The sequence below is a fragment of the Tupaia chinensis genome, unplaced genomic scaffold, assembly GCF_000334495.1.
Source record: "Tupaia chinensis unplaced genomic scaffold, TupChi_1.0 Scaffold148822_2, whole genome shotgun sequence".
Classification (NCBI taxonomy): Eukaryota; Metazoa; Chordata; class Mammalia; order Scandentia; family Tupaiidae; genus Tupaia; species Tupaia belangeri.
In genome coordinates, this window is record NW_006208670.1 from 2,413,050 (window position 1) to 2,430,170 (window position 17,121).

General features: G+C 40.2%; 1 protein-coding gene across 8 annotated transcripts in view; it reads right to left on the reverse strand.

The window, feature by feature from the left end:
- The window catches only part of SATB1 (SATB homeobox 1), a 104,985-nt gene that overhangs the window by 57,138 nt on the left and 30,726 nt on the right, over positions 1-17,121 (reverse strand). For all 8 annotated transcript variants that reach the window (XM_027769175.1, XM_027769176.1, XM_006170709.3 and 5 more), the window contains exons 6-7: positions 3,003-3,114; positions 190-644 (exon numbers count right to left, since the gene is read on the reverse strand). In XM_027769175.1, coding sequence (XP_027624976.1) covers positions 190-644; positions 3,003-3,114 — 567 coding nt within the window. The remainder of the gene's footprint in view (positions 1-189; positions 645-3,002; positions 3,115-17,121) is intronic.

A 17,121-nucleotide genomic window follows, 5' to 3' on the forward strand; every position in this document is an offset into this window, starting at 1 on the left:
GGGAAAGGAGCAAAGTGTAGGCACCACCAGGAAGAGGCAAAAGGACCACAGGAGGAGACACACAGAACATTGGTACAGAGAAAAAGAAGAACCATTCCTACAGACGGGACTCAGGAGAGGAGAGAGGAGTGGGAAGAGAGAGAGAGAGCGCGCACGAGCAAACCGTTGTGCAAGGACGACCCAACTGACCTGAGTTCTGTTAAAAGCCACGCGTGCAAATACTGCCTGGGAGATCCCTGCTCGTTTCAGTTCATCGCGTACCCACTGGTAGATTTCGGAAGACACCTCTGTGTTGGTTGAAACCTGTTGCTCCAAAGGCTTATTCATAGATCTACTGACAGGGGGAGGGTGGTTCAAGTACTGCTGGTTTAAGGACTGCTGGGCTAAGAGTCTGTTCACTGCACACTGCTGTTTCAGAAGCTGAGCCATCACCAGCTGCTGGTTGACCAACTGAGGACTAATAGGCGTTGATACAAGCCCAGGGTGCAGGTTCGGAAGAGGGGTCCGGACAGAGGGCTGGCTGCCATGGGAGAGCTGTGCAGGGGACGGAGGCTGCTCGGCTGTGTTCCCTGGGACCGGCTGCTGGCCAAAATTGACATGGTTGGCACCTTGCTGGGAGAGTTCAGAAAGACTATCCATTTCAACTGAAGTAGACAAAAAGTAAAATCATATTCAGTCAACAGTGATGGCCATGGACACAGATTTCGGATCATTTCCTAAGTAAAAAGAGACAGGAGGCGCAGGGCACGGTGGAGGAAGCCAAGACCCTTTCGAGACGGAGCTCGCCAGGTGGACTTTCTCTTCCTCTTGTGAATAATTTCATATACTTTCAAAGTGATACGACACTAAGCTCTAATATGCTGTAAGACTGAACGCATAAAATCAATTACACCTAAATTCCTTGTGATTTAATTTTAGGGTCAAACTGTTAGGCATTCTCACTTATTACCCCAGAAAGGCTTATCAGCAATGATCTTCGTTTTAAAATGACTTCTAGAAGGAAATCATTTGCTCAATGGTAAACAGAAACTAGTGAGCTAAGAAAATAAGGTCATGATAATAAGCAATGAAAACAAAGAAAACTGGCAAATATTTTCTCTTGATACATATTAACTTGAGTACTTTAGGCAACAGACATGAAAGCAAAAAGATTTATCCTATGCTCATTTTTTTATCTAGCAGTGACTATAGAAAAACAGTCAATATAGCAAAGAAATCATAAAAATGGGCATAATCAACATATCAGAATATCTGAGTCTATATTCAACAATGTGCTGAGTATCTTATAGGGCTTGTTTCACTTCATTCTAACCACCAAGGGCAGTAGGTAACTCTGCAATACTTCTATAAATGAACCAACTGATTTATTGAACAGCAAACCAGTAAACCCACTGTCACTAAGACACACGTGGTTTTCCATGAAGCTACGGTCATCAGCAGATGCTGAAAGTAACCTCACAGGGAGCAGGGAGCAATCATCCTGGTACAAGGAAAAGCTGTCATGGTTCTGCAACTTGTTGCCACCTGCTCAGGATGACACTGCTCCTGTGGCTAGATCCCTCGCGTGGACTGGCTGAGAGTCAGCTCTAAATGTATCCAACGTAAGTTTTGTTGCTAGGAGAGGAGACTGGTTTGATGTCTTTAACTGGAAAGGCCAAGCATGGAGCTATACGCTAACAGGTAAGTCCTTCCAAACTGTGTACCACGCTTCCCATGTATAGACTTCAGTTTAATTTTAATCATCATTTCTCTTTTCTCTAAATATACAAGTTTTATATTTAGAGGAACTTACACTGCTATAGGCACTGATATATGCAAAATATAACTAAGAATTGGGGAAGAAACCTTCAATTTCTACCAATGATATGAGCCCAAGTGGGCCACTCACAGAGAATAGTAATTCAAGCAATTATTCCAAAAATGATACATCGTCTTCATTACAGTCCTGAGCTATAAAAAGGCAAAGGATCTGTTTTGGTAGATGGATGTTTTTTCTTCAAATATTAAAAGCTAAAACATGCTAAAAATTCAAGTTTTCTTGTCTCTTAAAATCCTTAGGATAAGTTATTGCTGCTGTTATTATTAAATGAATGTAACAGAGGTAAACAGAAATAGATTTAAAACAAAGCATAATGCTATGCATATTAAACATCCCATTCCGATACTATTTAAAAATATATTCTTGGGAAGGTACAGTATGTGAAAGAAAACATTAATAGAAATTTAAACATTAACCTTAAGCACAGTGTTTCCTTTTGTGAACACTAATCAACTCAACAGAAACAAAATCCCATACTCCAAATGCTTAGGGATGACCTGTAACTTTTACCTGTCATTTTACATTGCAGATAATTTTAATAGACTTTCTTTGTAGCAAATATTGACCTAAAATTATGTGGTAAGACAGAATGCTCTATCAGGAGTAAAAGTTCAGAAATGATGCAACGATCTCTCTGCTATGAATGATGAAGCAAGATGCTCACCAAAGTGCCTATCTGTGGGGGCTGGGACTAGAGCAATAATTTATTTTTTTTAATTTAAAAAAAGGGGGAGAAAACCTCACTTGATCTCAATTGTGGAAACAATACAGTTTAATTTATGAATACAGTTTAATTTCTATAAAAATTGGGTGCAAAAACAGGCTTTTACTCTTAAAGCAAAAAACTTAAAAGCATGACTTATCTCTGAGTGAAATCACAGCTAATATTAGTTATTCAAGGCCTGGTTAGGTCTTCACTGAGATGTTAAAAAATGACAGCTCCCCTCCTCACGCCTCGATTTCCTGCATGTCTGACAACCGAGTCAGTTTGGCTGATTTAAACACAAACATTTATTGAATTTAATTATCTCATTATACTCATACCCACTCCCCACCCCCAAAGAAACATTCTAAATTGATCTCTAATTGGGCAATCAAAAGACCTGGCTTTAGATGTGACTTTGATAAACCCCCAAATGACACGTAATGGTATGTGGCCCTGCTGCAACGTTTTTTTGCTTACCCATCATATCCTTTGTCTTCTTGAAATGTTTGTACCACCTTCCAAATTCTTGACATTTTGCTGCCGAGACATTTGCATAGTAAGTGCTGTTCACAATGGAGGAAATCATGCTCTGTGTGAAGAGGGGGGAGAACATTTGTAAAACACAGCGGCACACGATGGAACTCAGATACCATTTCAAGGGTGGAAACCGGATTTTTTAATCAATGCAATACCAATACATTTTTGTTTCACACTTGACCCTATAGCCTCAACTTCTGAAAAACGCATTACGTAGGTCATCACATACTTGTCTCCGTAGGAATCAGCAGCCCGTGACACCAGGACCAAGCTCTCAAACCCAACTTTAATCTAACGTGTATGAACTCCCATTAGTGTCATCAACTCCTAGGCTGATAAACTTTCACAGAGCCCAACCAACCCAACTATGCAAAGAAGGATTTATCATTCTAAGCCATCTGTATCAGCTCTGTTGAGGTTTGGTGAGTGGACTCTACAGTCTTGCTACTCAATATATGGTCCAGGGACCAACAATATGAACATGACCCAGAAGTCTGTTAGAAAGGCAGACTCTTGAGCCCTACCCCAGATCTAACCAATGTGCACCTTCACATTACCAAAATCCCCAGACAGCTCTTATGCCTATCACAGATTGAGAAACAGCACCGGCACTTTCCACTCCTACTACTTAGATTTCAATGGGAGGTTCACTAACACTGTGGAAAGACTAACTGACCACATTTGAGAAGAAAACAAACTATTCCCCGAGATCCTGTCAGAAGAAAACTACTCCAGAATCTGACGGCCAGCTTCATCTATAGAAGCTTAAGTTCTACACTTCAAACTACCCATACGAATTCTAAATACATCCATTTCATGCTTACTCACCCCTAAATTTCTCAAGGACATCACAAAGAAGAAAGACTCTCTGTCACTTTCCTTCAACCTGCTTTTAACAAAATGACTGAAAATAGTCAACCTTTTAAAGTTTAAAAATGGGGACTAGTAGATGGTGTAATCTGCTGGACATCAGCTGAACACCCGTGTAGTCAACTGTGGTTCAAATCCCGGACCCGGCGGCTTAAAACTCATGCTGGGCATGTGTGCATCTGTGCCCAATATCCTGAGAGAAAAATGGAGAAGGGATTTGCAGCATGGCCATCCTCCCTGGGGAGGGGGGTGGGTTTCTCTCTTTCTTTCTCTCTGGTGACTAGATATACCCTCTAGCAAAAATTTCCCTCTCTCTAAAAAAAAAAAAATTAAATTAAATAAGTATAAAAGTGAAGATAATGATTTGTAATATATTACTAGGAGAAAATTTTTAAAAAGAGGAAACTCATTTTCAACAACCAAAAAAAGTCTTTCTTCCTAGCAAATTTTGGTTATGATCATTTCAGTGACTAAATTCATGGTTGTCTTTTTTTAAAACCAGAATCTTCTTATTCTATTCTCTAGTAGCAGTTAAATTAATTTTCTATTGAGTCTCAGAAATAAATTTTGCAGCACCAATCCATTCCTCACCCCTATGTGTAGAAACATGAGAACTCATATTTTAGACTTCAGCTGATCTATGATGAAATAGTTTACAGAAGGCAGCATTGTTCAGGAGGTGGTGAAAACCAGAAAAGCCAGTTTGGGGACAAAAGTATTTTTATATCATTATCTACTTTAAGCTACTTCTAATGTAAAGCTCTTTAGTTGTTATTAATTCTCCTGACATCCATTATCAGTGTTAATTTTGTAGTGTGCACAAAATTTCCGTGATATGTAAATTTGAGGGATCTCTAAAGAACTTCAGTGAAGGATAAGCTAGAGTTGCATTATTTATGTAAAACACAGCTCTCTTTCCTAAAAGGCGCTGTGAATTTTTTTTTGACACTCTCTACTTTATAGTCATTTTCACATTTTATTTCTCTAAAAAAGACATTCTTAATGTGCTTGTGATGCTCTGCCATTAATCCAATAGCTTGCAATTTCACTAAGAGCCTTCCACAGTCCACAGTGCAAAAAGCCACTTAGTAAGGTTGCCAAAACCAGAGCCAGAGGATTACCTGATCCAGTTAACAATCCGTCAGCTTCAATCTCACTTACTCCATTGTAATAAAGATCAATAAAGTCAGACACTAATAAAACTACTGAAATCAGTGATGGATAATGGTGATTCTGCAAATGGACGACAGTTGATGTTCTTCCACTTTGGTCCACTTGCTAAAAAGTTATTACTCTTCATCTAGACATTTGGGAAGTTTCTGTTAACAGTACTACACGTTTTAGATGTGGGCTCTGTCTTCCTTCTTAGAAATGTATGGAATACCTAAATTTTGCTGAGATTTTTTACTAATTTTCTATCTATTACAGTCTGCCCATTTTTCTATCTAGGAAATCTATTCTTTGCTGCATACCTACTATGTACCTGGTTGATATTAAAGATAAAAGAAGGATAAGACACTATCTCTGCCTATAAAAGTATACTATGTAAATGTAGAGATCATTTTAATTTAATGCAATTCAGTGCACCAACAGTGGAAAGTATATGGGGGGGTGGGGTGGGAGGAAAAAGAATCCACAGTATATGAAAAAGAGTCTGAAAAAATTGTGTAAAACTAGAACCCATATATAATAGACCTCTGTGGTTAACTACTGACCCCGTGTGGAAAATAATATCCATGTGGGCATCACCAGCAATGCATCCTCCTACCCATGTTTACCCCTGACTTGGTAAGTGCTGTCCTTCAGTGATTTTTGTGGATGCTGTGGAAATCTGACTCATGTAAATATTAGGACATAAATCGAAAGGCTCATACACAGGTTACAATGCATGCTGATGACCTTCTGAATTCCTGATCTTCCCATGCTCTTGGAAGACTAGGAAACAGCCCACAATTCAGGTAACTTGAGGTCACTTCTGTATTATGAGAACAATCTGCAATATTCTGTCTAATTAAATCGCTCATATAGCCACTTCACGAGGCTTGTTTTTTCCCTGTGGTAAAAGCCTTGCTGAAGGCTTAGGCATGGCGTCTGGGCAGACCAGTGACCTTCGGTGGCAGAGAAGGGAGACCACAGAGTCTTGTGGTGCACAGGGGGTCTGAAAGAGCATATTCAATACCATCATCTTCAATCTAGGAAAATCAGAAACAAACCCCTACAGTTTTGATGACACAATAACAGAAATTCAAGATTTGTAGCATTCTTCTCAGTGTTGGGGCTATAGAGGCAGACAGAAGACACAGTTCCATGTTTTAAAGGAGAAAGGCTTGGGATCCCATGTTAATTCAAAGGAGGCCATTTTGGAAAGATGGCGGCACTGTGAGTGGGGCTCCCTACTGGTTTGCGACCCAATGCTTACACACATTAAATATGCACTGAGTTTTCATCTGCTGAAACAGAAAGCAATAAATCTGCATTCAAGTCCAAGACGTGTGACACACTGGTGCTGTGGCCTGGGCAGCTAGCTGGCCTTGCCAGCCCTGTTTCCTGTGCTGCATGGAAACAGCAGTGGCATTCACTCTGCGAGGTTCTTCTGAGAATCTATTCACTCAGGAATTTCTTTTTTATCCATTCAGGGTGTACGTACTGAATTCCTACTATGTGCCAAGCACTGGGCAGATCACTGGGAAAATTAAAACTTAGAAGAAGCATGATACCTACCCTTGGGGAGACAATAAATAAAATAATGAACAGGATATGATGCGCACCAAGCCTGGAACCCATCACGTATGAACTGAAGAGATGTCGGTTCCTCCGACCACAACCCCGTCTCCTCCTCCTCACTGGGCTTGTATTATAGTCACACTTCACATCAGTTGACCATGCTTTTAACAAACAGGAGATGACCAGAACAACTCTTCAAATGATGTATTTCAAGTAAAATAAAAATATCTTATGAAGGACAAAGAGAGTACTAATTAAATTGTTAAGTTCCAAGTCAGAGCAAGGGAGAGCGGGGGAAGACAGCAAGAAGGATTGCCATTTGTCTCCTATTCCAACTTAAGGGTATTTTCTGCAACTGGCCTGTATCTGTGAGCTGGCATCAGAAAGACACGAAGCAGTCCTCTGCCTTAGATGACCCACCCACGCCCGCAGCCATCTCCAGCTAACAGCTGCTCATCCTCCAGGTACCTCTCAGGTACCAGGCTCCCACGAGGCCTTCGCTCACTTCCCAAACACCCCGCCCGCGATGCCACCACGGCACTGTCGTGCTGCTGACTGTCTACCACTCTGTGACCTTTAGTTCTCGCTGCAACTCACTGCAGGGCTGGGCACATAGTGGGGGATGGAAAAAGGGTCACTAACAAGTCATTACCGCGGACGCCCGACAGTCCTCCTCCCTTCTCTCCTTAAAGGTCAAAGGGTTGATTTTCACATGAATTTTTTAAATCCATCACTTCTAGCTGTCATGATAGAAAACATAGTTTCAAAAACCTTTGTTCATTAATTTGCAAGAGATCCCTTCCCAGGTTTTCAAAATACATCCACACAGATGTCTCGGAAGTTGCAATGCTTGGTGGCTATGTTATTCCAATTCTCTCTGGGTGTCTATTTATATAAGCTCTCCGAAGCACTTTGAAAAGACACCACTCGTATGGCACACTTCCTGTGCGGTGGCCAGTCTGTATAAGACATCCATGTTCAGGGAATAAAATAATTCGGCAGACAAGAGCCAGCCGGTTGAAATTCCAAGTTCAAACACTCTACACCATACACCAACCCCATGAACAGGCCACGGCTTCCAGGATTGGGAAGTTGGCAGAAATTGGCTGTGGGTCTCCTAACCCCAGTGTGACACAATATTCTCATCCTAGGAGCCAAGTTGTAAGCTTTTCTAAGATCCATAAAGCACATGTCTACTCCCTATGAGGAGCTTCGGTTCTTTCTGAGAGTCTGCTCAAGTTCCGATCTGAAAGAGTGCCATCTTCGCAGAAACCCCAGTCCTCTAGAATGGTGCCATCTGCCACGAGCCGAGCTTCCTTTTCAGCCAAATACATTATTTATAACCTTTCTAATTGTGAAAAGGTAATGGTGGCATGTTTCTAAAGCCTGACTTAAAGACCGTCAGAATACTCGGAACCTTTGCTCTAAAACATGGCAGGGCTTTAAATTTAAAAAAAAAAAAAAAAAAAAAAAAGGCAAGGAATTGATAGAGGTTACATCATTTTTCAAAAGATGATGTTCTTTCAAATCCCTGCTCGCGGATGATAGATACTGTAGGCAGATATTTATAATGCATTTCAAAACTGGAGAGAGGAGAGTTTTATTTTTCTACTTTGGTCATCTTAGTAGCCAATGAGGTGGTTTTAGGTGAGGTGCGGCCTTCTCAAAAAAAAAAAAAAGAAAAAAGAAAAGAAAGACTCATCAACTGGGAAAGGCAGTAATCTGATTACCCTTAAAATTGCTTTGTTGTGCCTTTAACAACAACCAAAAAAACCCACCCCAAAACAATGCTAATCAGGTTATTCAATCATTTAAACCAAAACTGTTCATGCTTTTCTGCCAAATCAACCAACCACAGCAAAATCTGTTATCTCTGATTGCTCAGCTTCCAGTCAAAAAACCGTTAACCCCCACTATACCAAAAGTTTTCCAAAATACCCTCTGAGCTCTACACGTTCACAGAGAATAAAGAGAACGTCACGTCACCTTTGAAGGGTAATGGGAGTGCGGTATCCTATTTGCATATTACAATGTACTCTAATAAACTAAAGCCAAAGCTCCCTCGTACTTCATGTTACCTCCACACTGGCTTTCTGGGTCCTTTTTTCTGTTGTGGAGGTTAAACAGCTCTCTGATATCATGATCAAAACTTCCTAAGGACTTGCTGATGGTTTCTCGATGGTGGGAGGAGGGAGTAAGAGCGTCTACAAAATGGTGGTTCACCCACGTTTAAAGCTTTCAAGGCTCCGTCAGCAGAGAGGGCAAGGGCTACAACATCTTATTTACACAATTATCTAAATACGATTAAACAGCTGATGGACAAATATTAAACTGGAAAATGTATAGTCATTTCAGCTTAATGTAATCCTCTTTCTGTAAACACCCAAGATGATTTTTTTCAACCAGAACAGTCCTGACATCTCATAAGCCTAAGGGTGAATAGCAAGAGATTGTTTTTGATAGTTATAAATATTCAAAAGACATGCAGACCATCTGCTTTCATAATACAGGTAAAGCAAGACTGGAATGGTGACTGCTGTATAAAAATGATTCTTTTAACAAAGTCTTCCTCTCCTCGAAAACTATAAAGACAGATGTCAAAAACTGTTTACACAGAGCAATCAGAAGCGTGCAAAATGTAATATTCCTTTTACACACAGTGCTTGCTAAAGAGATTTTTTTTTTCTTTTTCTTCCCATCTGTGTGTTGCAACACATTTCTACAAGTTAAAAACATTTTTTTCAAACAGAGATCTCATGAATACCCAAAAACATGCTATCTGGTTTCTGAATGCTAATTAATTTCAACTAAGGAATCTGAATATCTTTTTCTGTAGGAAGGAATGTATGTTTTGAATTGGAATACTGGAGAGAGACAGCAAGGGAAATATCTCGTACAGGCTTAATTCTGTAAGGCGCATTCATGGTTCTGCCTTGTCTGTAATATATACCTGTTATGACCACGTTTTAATGAAAAGAAATTATTGCTAATGTCTTTGATGTAAAGTCTAAAATAACTGTTTTCTCAAATAAATACCCACACATGCAAAATGTACATTAAAAAAAAAAAAGAAGAAAGAAAGAAAAACCTCTCTCAGTTTATGTCGAGCGATGGATAAAGCTCTACAGTTAATTTCCAGGCGGAAATACTGATCTTGACAGTAACCCTTTTTATGTATTGTATTAATGGCACAGAGGCATTAAGCACCTTTTTATAATTTTCAATAAAATGAGCATTTACTGAACAATCTGTCAAACTACTGGGCTTTTTATTATTTGACATTTTTTCGTTTTTGAGAAGGGCAGAAGCATACACTCCAATTCCCCCATACCATACATGTCCCGTCTACGGAGGGCCTGAATTTTCAAAGCCATTTTTCACATGCCTCTGGAATATTCAAAGGTCAAACTCGAACTTCGGATCAACTCCACATTCAAACACAATAAAGAAAGAAAGAAAAACCTCTCTCAGTTTATGTCGAGCGATGGATAAAGCTCTACAGTTAATTTCCAGGCGGAAATACTGATCTTGACAGTAACCCTTTTTATGTATTGTATTAATGGCACAGAGGCATTAAGCACCTTTTTATAATTTTCAATAAAATGAGCATTTACTGAACAATCTGTCAAACTACTGGGCTTTTTATTATTTGACATTTTTTCGTTTTTGAGAAGGGCAGAAGCATACACTCCAATTCCCCCATACCATACATGTCCCGTCTACGGAGGGCCTGAATTTTCAAAGCCATTTTTCACATGCCTCTGGAATATTCAAAGGTCAAACTCGAACTTCGGATCAACTCCACATTCAAACACAATTTTAATAGGGATTATCTGTAACCACGGTTTCATTTTCATCCCAAAGGATACCAAGCACTACAAACAAGTTTTTAAAAGCATCATAGGAGATACTGACATGGAATAAATGTGTTGAAAATTAACAGGTAGATCTCCATCTGGTATTTGGGGGTGGGAAGGATGGGAAAGGGCTTCAATTTATGAGAGTGAATATCAGGATTTTGAAGTGCAATATTGTGTTTGTGCTTGTTAGCTTATGTTCCCCAAATCTTTCCCTCTGGATCCTCTACTGCCTTCTAAGCTAATTCTCTTGGGAGCTACAACTGGGGCATATTCAGAATCTCAATTTGTTGAGAAGAAACTAATCACTGCTAAATTTTACTTAAACTCCAATTGTCAGAGTGAAGGCTCTTGCCACCCTGATCACCCCGTGCGCCTGGAAATGGCATTTTCTGACAAAGTAACCCTAGCACAAGGCTAAAAGTGGAAATGTAGCAGAAAGCTCCAAAGAAATACAAAACGGAGCATGACAGTAACATATCCGCTTCTGTTTTAATTTTCCTCTATTTCCGAAATATAAAAATGTGATCATCCCAAACCACAGAAATTTTATTTATTGACAAACTCAATTCATAACTTACAAAAAAAAAATACGAGTTCACAATTCCTATGGGTCATCCACCTAATTAATTTTATATAATGTCCAAATAATGGCTTTTGACCAGACTCTCTGTTTTGTCCTTTTATATAAATTCCTACCTAGATCTTCCTAACCATAGTGAAACCTTCTTCAAACCAACTGACAATATTAGTAAAGACCTTAAATGATACAGTATTTATTAAAGGGTATATTAGCATTAAGGGCATGTCATATTTCAAGTTAAATGCACACAAGGGCTATAATATGAAGGGAATTGAACCGGCTAATCTCCAGTGTCCCCCGTAACAGCTCTAAGGTTCTATAAAACCTGTATGTCTTCCCAAACAGTGACTAAGAAGATTCAGCTGTAAAACACATGATTTATCCTCAGGTAGTCACTGTGCAAACATCTCCAACTGAGTTTTCTGCAGAAAAGCTTAAAGCTCCTTGGCATCTTGTTTACAATGATTATTACAAATGTGTTCGGGTCCAGCCATGATGGTACTCCCTTGATGCTGGCTCTGCATAGGCTAAGGCCACAAGGAAAGCTTGGGTTCAATTTCCAGCTCACCCTAAAAAGCTGGGTGTGGTGGAACATGCCTGTGAGCCCGACTACTTGGGAGGCGGAGGCAGGAGGACCATAACTTAACACCAACACATACACACACAGACCTCCAAAAAGGTTCATTGTGAACTTAAACCTGATGCTTATCTAATTCTCCCAAGTTTTCCCATTAGCAAAATCTGAATCCAGTAAGTTTGATTTGATTTGATGGCAAAAACTGTTTCCTAAGATTCCGTATCTTGGGCACTGAGTACCAACTTCCACATCTGGATAATGCTATCCAATCCTTTTTTATTTTTTTTTTTTTTTTTATGCCCTTGTGTGATTAAACAGCTTCTCTACAGAGTAGAATGTCTAGTATCTCTGCTTAGAAAGAGATACCAAATTTGTATAAAGTTCTAGAAGTCTTAAAATATAGAGCCTTTTGAAAAATTTCAAGTCATAGAGTAGAAACAAGAACTGAAGTGCTCTCAACAACTCATTTTTTCCTAAAGAGACTACTAGAATTAGGCTCTGTTAACTCTTCAGAGAAGACTTTACTGTCTCCCTTTGCACTCCTCCTTTATACAAAAACTGTTAGATTTTTTAAGTCACATTGCCTAAAAATGACAGAGAAAATACAGTCTCAGTTTTGACCGATTTAGGGGGCCCTTTGGGAATCTCACGAACCCTATGGAAGCTCTCCCTGATGGAGCCCATGAAAGTGACGCAGCTTCAGTCTGTATACTTCATTGGAAGCCCGTTGCCAGGCCCAGGGCCCCACTCAGATCTCATACAAGGTCGTGTAAGAGAGTAAGGCCTAAATCAGGTCCTCGAGTTCTGTGGTCTAGTTGTCATGGTTAGCCTTTAGCCAAGACTTCCCATGTGCACAGGTAAATATAAACTCCTGTCACTTACAGATTGGTTGTGAAGAAAAATCGAATCAATCTGCCTTCGTCTCTATCAATATTATGAAAATCTTTGAGTTGAGGAAAATGCCACCCAGGGGCAATCATCCTCAGGAATTATGGGAGAGCAGAGATACACTGGGTGGGTCGTACATCAAGGAATGAAGGGCTCTTGCTATCACTGCATGGGCGTGCTCCAGGCTAAATGGATGATCCCGCAGAGAGAAGGGTGAAAAGGGTGAACGACCCCAGACCCTCAGGCCCACTCTAGGATGTCTGAAGAGTTACCTACACTAGCAGCTGTCCCTGCACTCAGGTGACTCTGCCTAATTTGTGCAGCTGACTTTAAAACATTGCGTGTCCATAGCCCTGGGCAGAGTGTCCAATGCCAGGTGTGGACTTTAGCATGTCACCTGGGGAATGGACATTGGGGGTGATCACGGGGTGAGACTGAGGGTAAACTGAGGGTAACATTTCCAGACTGGCTGCGTCAGCATCTTTGTCTACCAACCATCTGACTCTGTTACTGAAACTTTCCCTCTTCACTTTACTCGTACATGTAAGGAAAAAACGGACAAATGGAACCGACAGGAAGAAAATGTCAAATGTTACACAACTGAGACATCCCATCTTCTGGGACCAGGAGATGGTACAACTAACGGTTACGTCGCAGGACTCCCACATAGTCGACTGCAGTCCGAGTCCTAGATCTGGTGGCCTAAAACTCACACCAGGTGCGTGGGCGCACATGCCCAAAATGCTGAAAGGAGAATGGAGGAGAAGGGATTACAGCGTGGCCATCCTCTCTGGGCAGCTAAATTCTTGCTTTCTGCACACACCCTGTAGCAAAAACCTCTCTCTTGGAAAAAAAAAAAAAAAATCTCTCTCCCCTCAAAAAATTACTAGCCTTAGGGCCAGCAGGTGGCATGGTGATTGAAGTGCTGCATTCTCAAATAGATGACCACAGTTCGAGTCCTGGACCTGGTGGCTTGCTTTCTCACTTTTTCTCGCTCCCTTTCTCTCTCTCTCTCTCGTGAGCACATGGGCCTGATAGCAAACTTAAAAATAACTACAACAATAAATAAAATAAGTACATAATTTAAAAAAATCATTAGCTGGGCTGAAATACATGTTCAATTGTAGAAGAAAAATTTGAAATGTGCATAAACATGCCAGAAGCCTGCTACTACGGCTGTGCCTCACTGGCCGTAACTGGGTATTTTTCCGCATTTTTCGGATCTCTGGGTCCCTTGTACCTTCGAGACTACTGAACTGCTCACACACATAGAAGTTTTGTTCATACGTTCAAAACATTAGACATATGCAAACAGGTAGGAGGGCTTGGAATGTCAGAGAAAAATCCCAAAGTAACGAGCTCTTGGTTCAGCAAACTCGAAATGCAGAAGTACAACAGGAAAATAATTTGAAAGGCAGATCGATACTACAGATAAGATGAATACGTACTACTGCTAGTGGAACTACTGGCAGGGAATTGGTTCATGAAATACATGCAGTGCAAACCCTATGAGGTTGTTCCAATTGTGCAAACATTCCTGAGTCCTACTGCGTGCCAGGATTTAGACCGTGATGCCGAATAAAAACTTTGTCCTTGTGTGATGGTGGATTACAATCTAAACAGCACACAGGTAACTTCAAGGAGGGACGGGGGGGCAGGTAATTAAGGAAACACTCCCATCCTGATGACAATCCCCGAGGCTTCTTTATCCTCTCACACACTGTCTGGATGGGGGTATCATATGTGCTTAACTTGCAAACAAAAAGTTTAAAGCACGATGCTTCACTTCCCCCCTTTCCACGTTAAAATATGTTGTAACTTCATAATTAACGTCAGGGTGGTACTAAACATGGACCTTAAAGATGAAAATGAATCCGAACACAGCCTGGTGGCTTGCTTTCTCGCTTTCCATCTCTCTCGCTCTCTCCAATGAGTACACATACCTGTGAGCAAACTTACATAATTTTTCATTTTTAAATTTTACTTATTTATTTATTTATTATTTATTTATTTCAGAGAGAGATTTTTTGCTATAGGGTGCATGCACTTGCTAAGAGACAGAGAGACACAGAAAGTAAGAAATCACCTCCCGGGGGGATGGGCATGCTGCATCATTCTCTAGGGATTTTGGAGACACACACACACACACACACACACACACACACACACGACTGGAGTGAGGTTCGAGCTGGCAGGCCCAGGACTCAAACCATGGTCGAGTATGTGGGAGTCCAGCGACGTAAACATTACACCATCTGCTGGTCTCTAATTTTAATTTCTTCACAAAAGATTGAAAGATAAAAAGATAAGGCCTGCTTCGAAACCTTCTTTGTTACTAACAGAACTGTTCGGATTATGTGGCACCCACAAAGGCAATTTCCAATTGTCATTGCCTGCATTTAAAATATATATAAACTACAGTTACTGCGCATACGAGAAATGAAAACTGTCCGAGGTGTTTGACACGCATCGACTCATTTAATTCTCGTAACAGGATTGAGGATTCAGTACTACTAGTTTCCTGATTGACAGTTGGGGAAACTGAGGCATGAAGGGTCAGCTGCCCACGATCCCATAGCGGGTCCTGACAGAGCTCACACCTGATTCCTCTGATGTCAGGAGCTCAGTAAGCAAGATGGAAAAGAGTAATGATACAAAAAGACACACATAAAAAGTGACAAAGTTAAGATGTTGAAGAAATACATTGCCAAGAAATAGTCCCATTAAATTAAAAAAAAAAAAAGTAGGGAAAAAAAGAAGACGAAATCTAATTGTTGAACGCTACCATAACCCCGAAGTTTCAATGTGGGAGAAAGTCCCATTGTGACGGTCTGCAAAGTTAATACTTGTTTCTGTTTAGCTCTGTGTTTATAAACTTCCTTGAACACCTTCTGGATTGCCAGTACCGTGGGACAAGCCTGGGACAGTTGGTAATACGACACTGAAGTCTCGTGTCCTATTATGGAGATGAGAATGCGATCTCAAATAATACTAGCAATTAAAGCATTATTTCTTTTCTTCTTAACTCCCAATGTATCTGGGTTTGCATCTTTAAGCCTTCTGAGTAAACTAAATTAGATTAGCATTTCTATGGGAAAATATTATAATATAAAATAATCAAAATAATTTTAAGATGATGACTAAAGAGAACAGAATTTTAGAGGGAGAATGAGAGGGAAGAAAAGACTTCTCAAGGAACCGCTCCCTTCTTTTCTTTTCATCACGAGGACTTCTGCAACCTTGTGAACCCCAGCACCCCAAAACAACACCGCACATGGGAACACACCACCACCTGACCTTTCCAGAGCACCTTCGTGCAAGCATCCCAAGGTAGGCTACAATCATTATGAGTTAAAATTAAAACCGAAGCACATACAATTCCTAATAGAATCATTTAAAAAATGCTAAACAGAACAAATAACTTTTAAGTCTAGATTTAAAAGTCCCAACAGCCAGAGCGTCCCTTCCCCCAATTGGCAGGAAGCTGCAGAACGGGGCTGCCACTCTCTCCTGGTACGTTAAAGGCTCTCGTCTGTTTTTAATTCTCAGAGCACGTCATAACCGAGCATTTCCAACGAAAGAAGAAGCAGCTGGGTGTGTGTATCTGTTTTGCTTATTGTGAGTTTAGGGTTTTTTGTTGTTGTGCATTTATGAGGTTTTTTTGGGTCCCAAATCTAGCATGAATAAAACAGACTTAAAAAGCAAATCTAACGCCAGCAGGTGGCGGGATGGTTAAGGCGCCAGACTCCCGCATGGCCTACCACAGCCTGAATCCAGGACCCAGCAGCTTGCTTTCTCACTTTCTTTCTCTCTTTGGTAAGAGCATATGCCCTGTAGCAAATTTTTAAAAATAATAATAAATAAGATTAAATAATTCTTGGGGCCAGCAGGGGGTGTGGGGATTAAGGGCCCTGGACTCCCATATGATTGACCCTTGTTCAAGTCCCGAATCTGGCAGCTTACTCTCTCACTTTGCCTCTCTCACTCTGTCCCTCTCTGATCAAATTAAAAATGAATGAATTCATAAAGTTAAATACAATAATTCCTTTAAAAAATTAAGTAATTCTTAAAAAAGCAAATCCCAATGTAATGCAACTTGAAATTGAAGCAGTAATTGAGAAAAAAAGATACTTGAAAAGCACACAAAAACTAGTTGTTTTAGTAAGAAAAATCAGTTTCAACAGTGTGACTAGGGTTTTTTTTTTCCCCCAACAATTAGAAATAGCATTTAATAGACCTATTTCTCAGATCGTATCTGTTCCCAAGCCTTGGGAGTATTTATTCTTCTATGTATTGAGGGGTGAGGGGAAATGTTCTCATGATATGGTCATTTTTCTTGCGTTAGTGACTTTGAGGTCAAAGGAAACCTGTTCGGATCTAAAACATGGCACAGGTAGAAATCTATTAAGCGAAAATGATGTACTTACACATCGCTAAAGCACTCTCTAAATTGGCACGGCTTAAGCTCTTTTATGTTTTACTATTGTGAAAAGAGAGTGGCTATAAAATATTTGAGATCAATCCATCTGAAGTCAGGGGCTTTATTAAGTTTGGCTATTT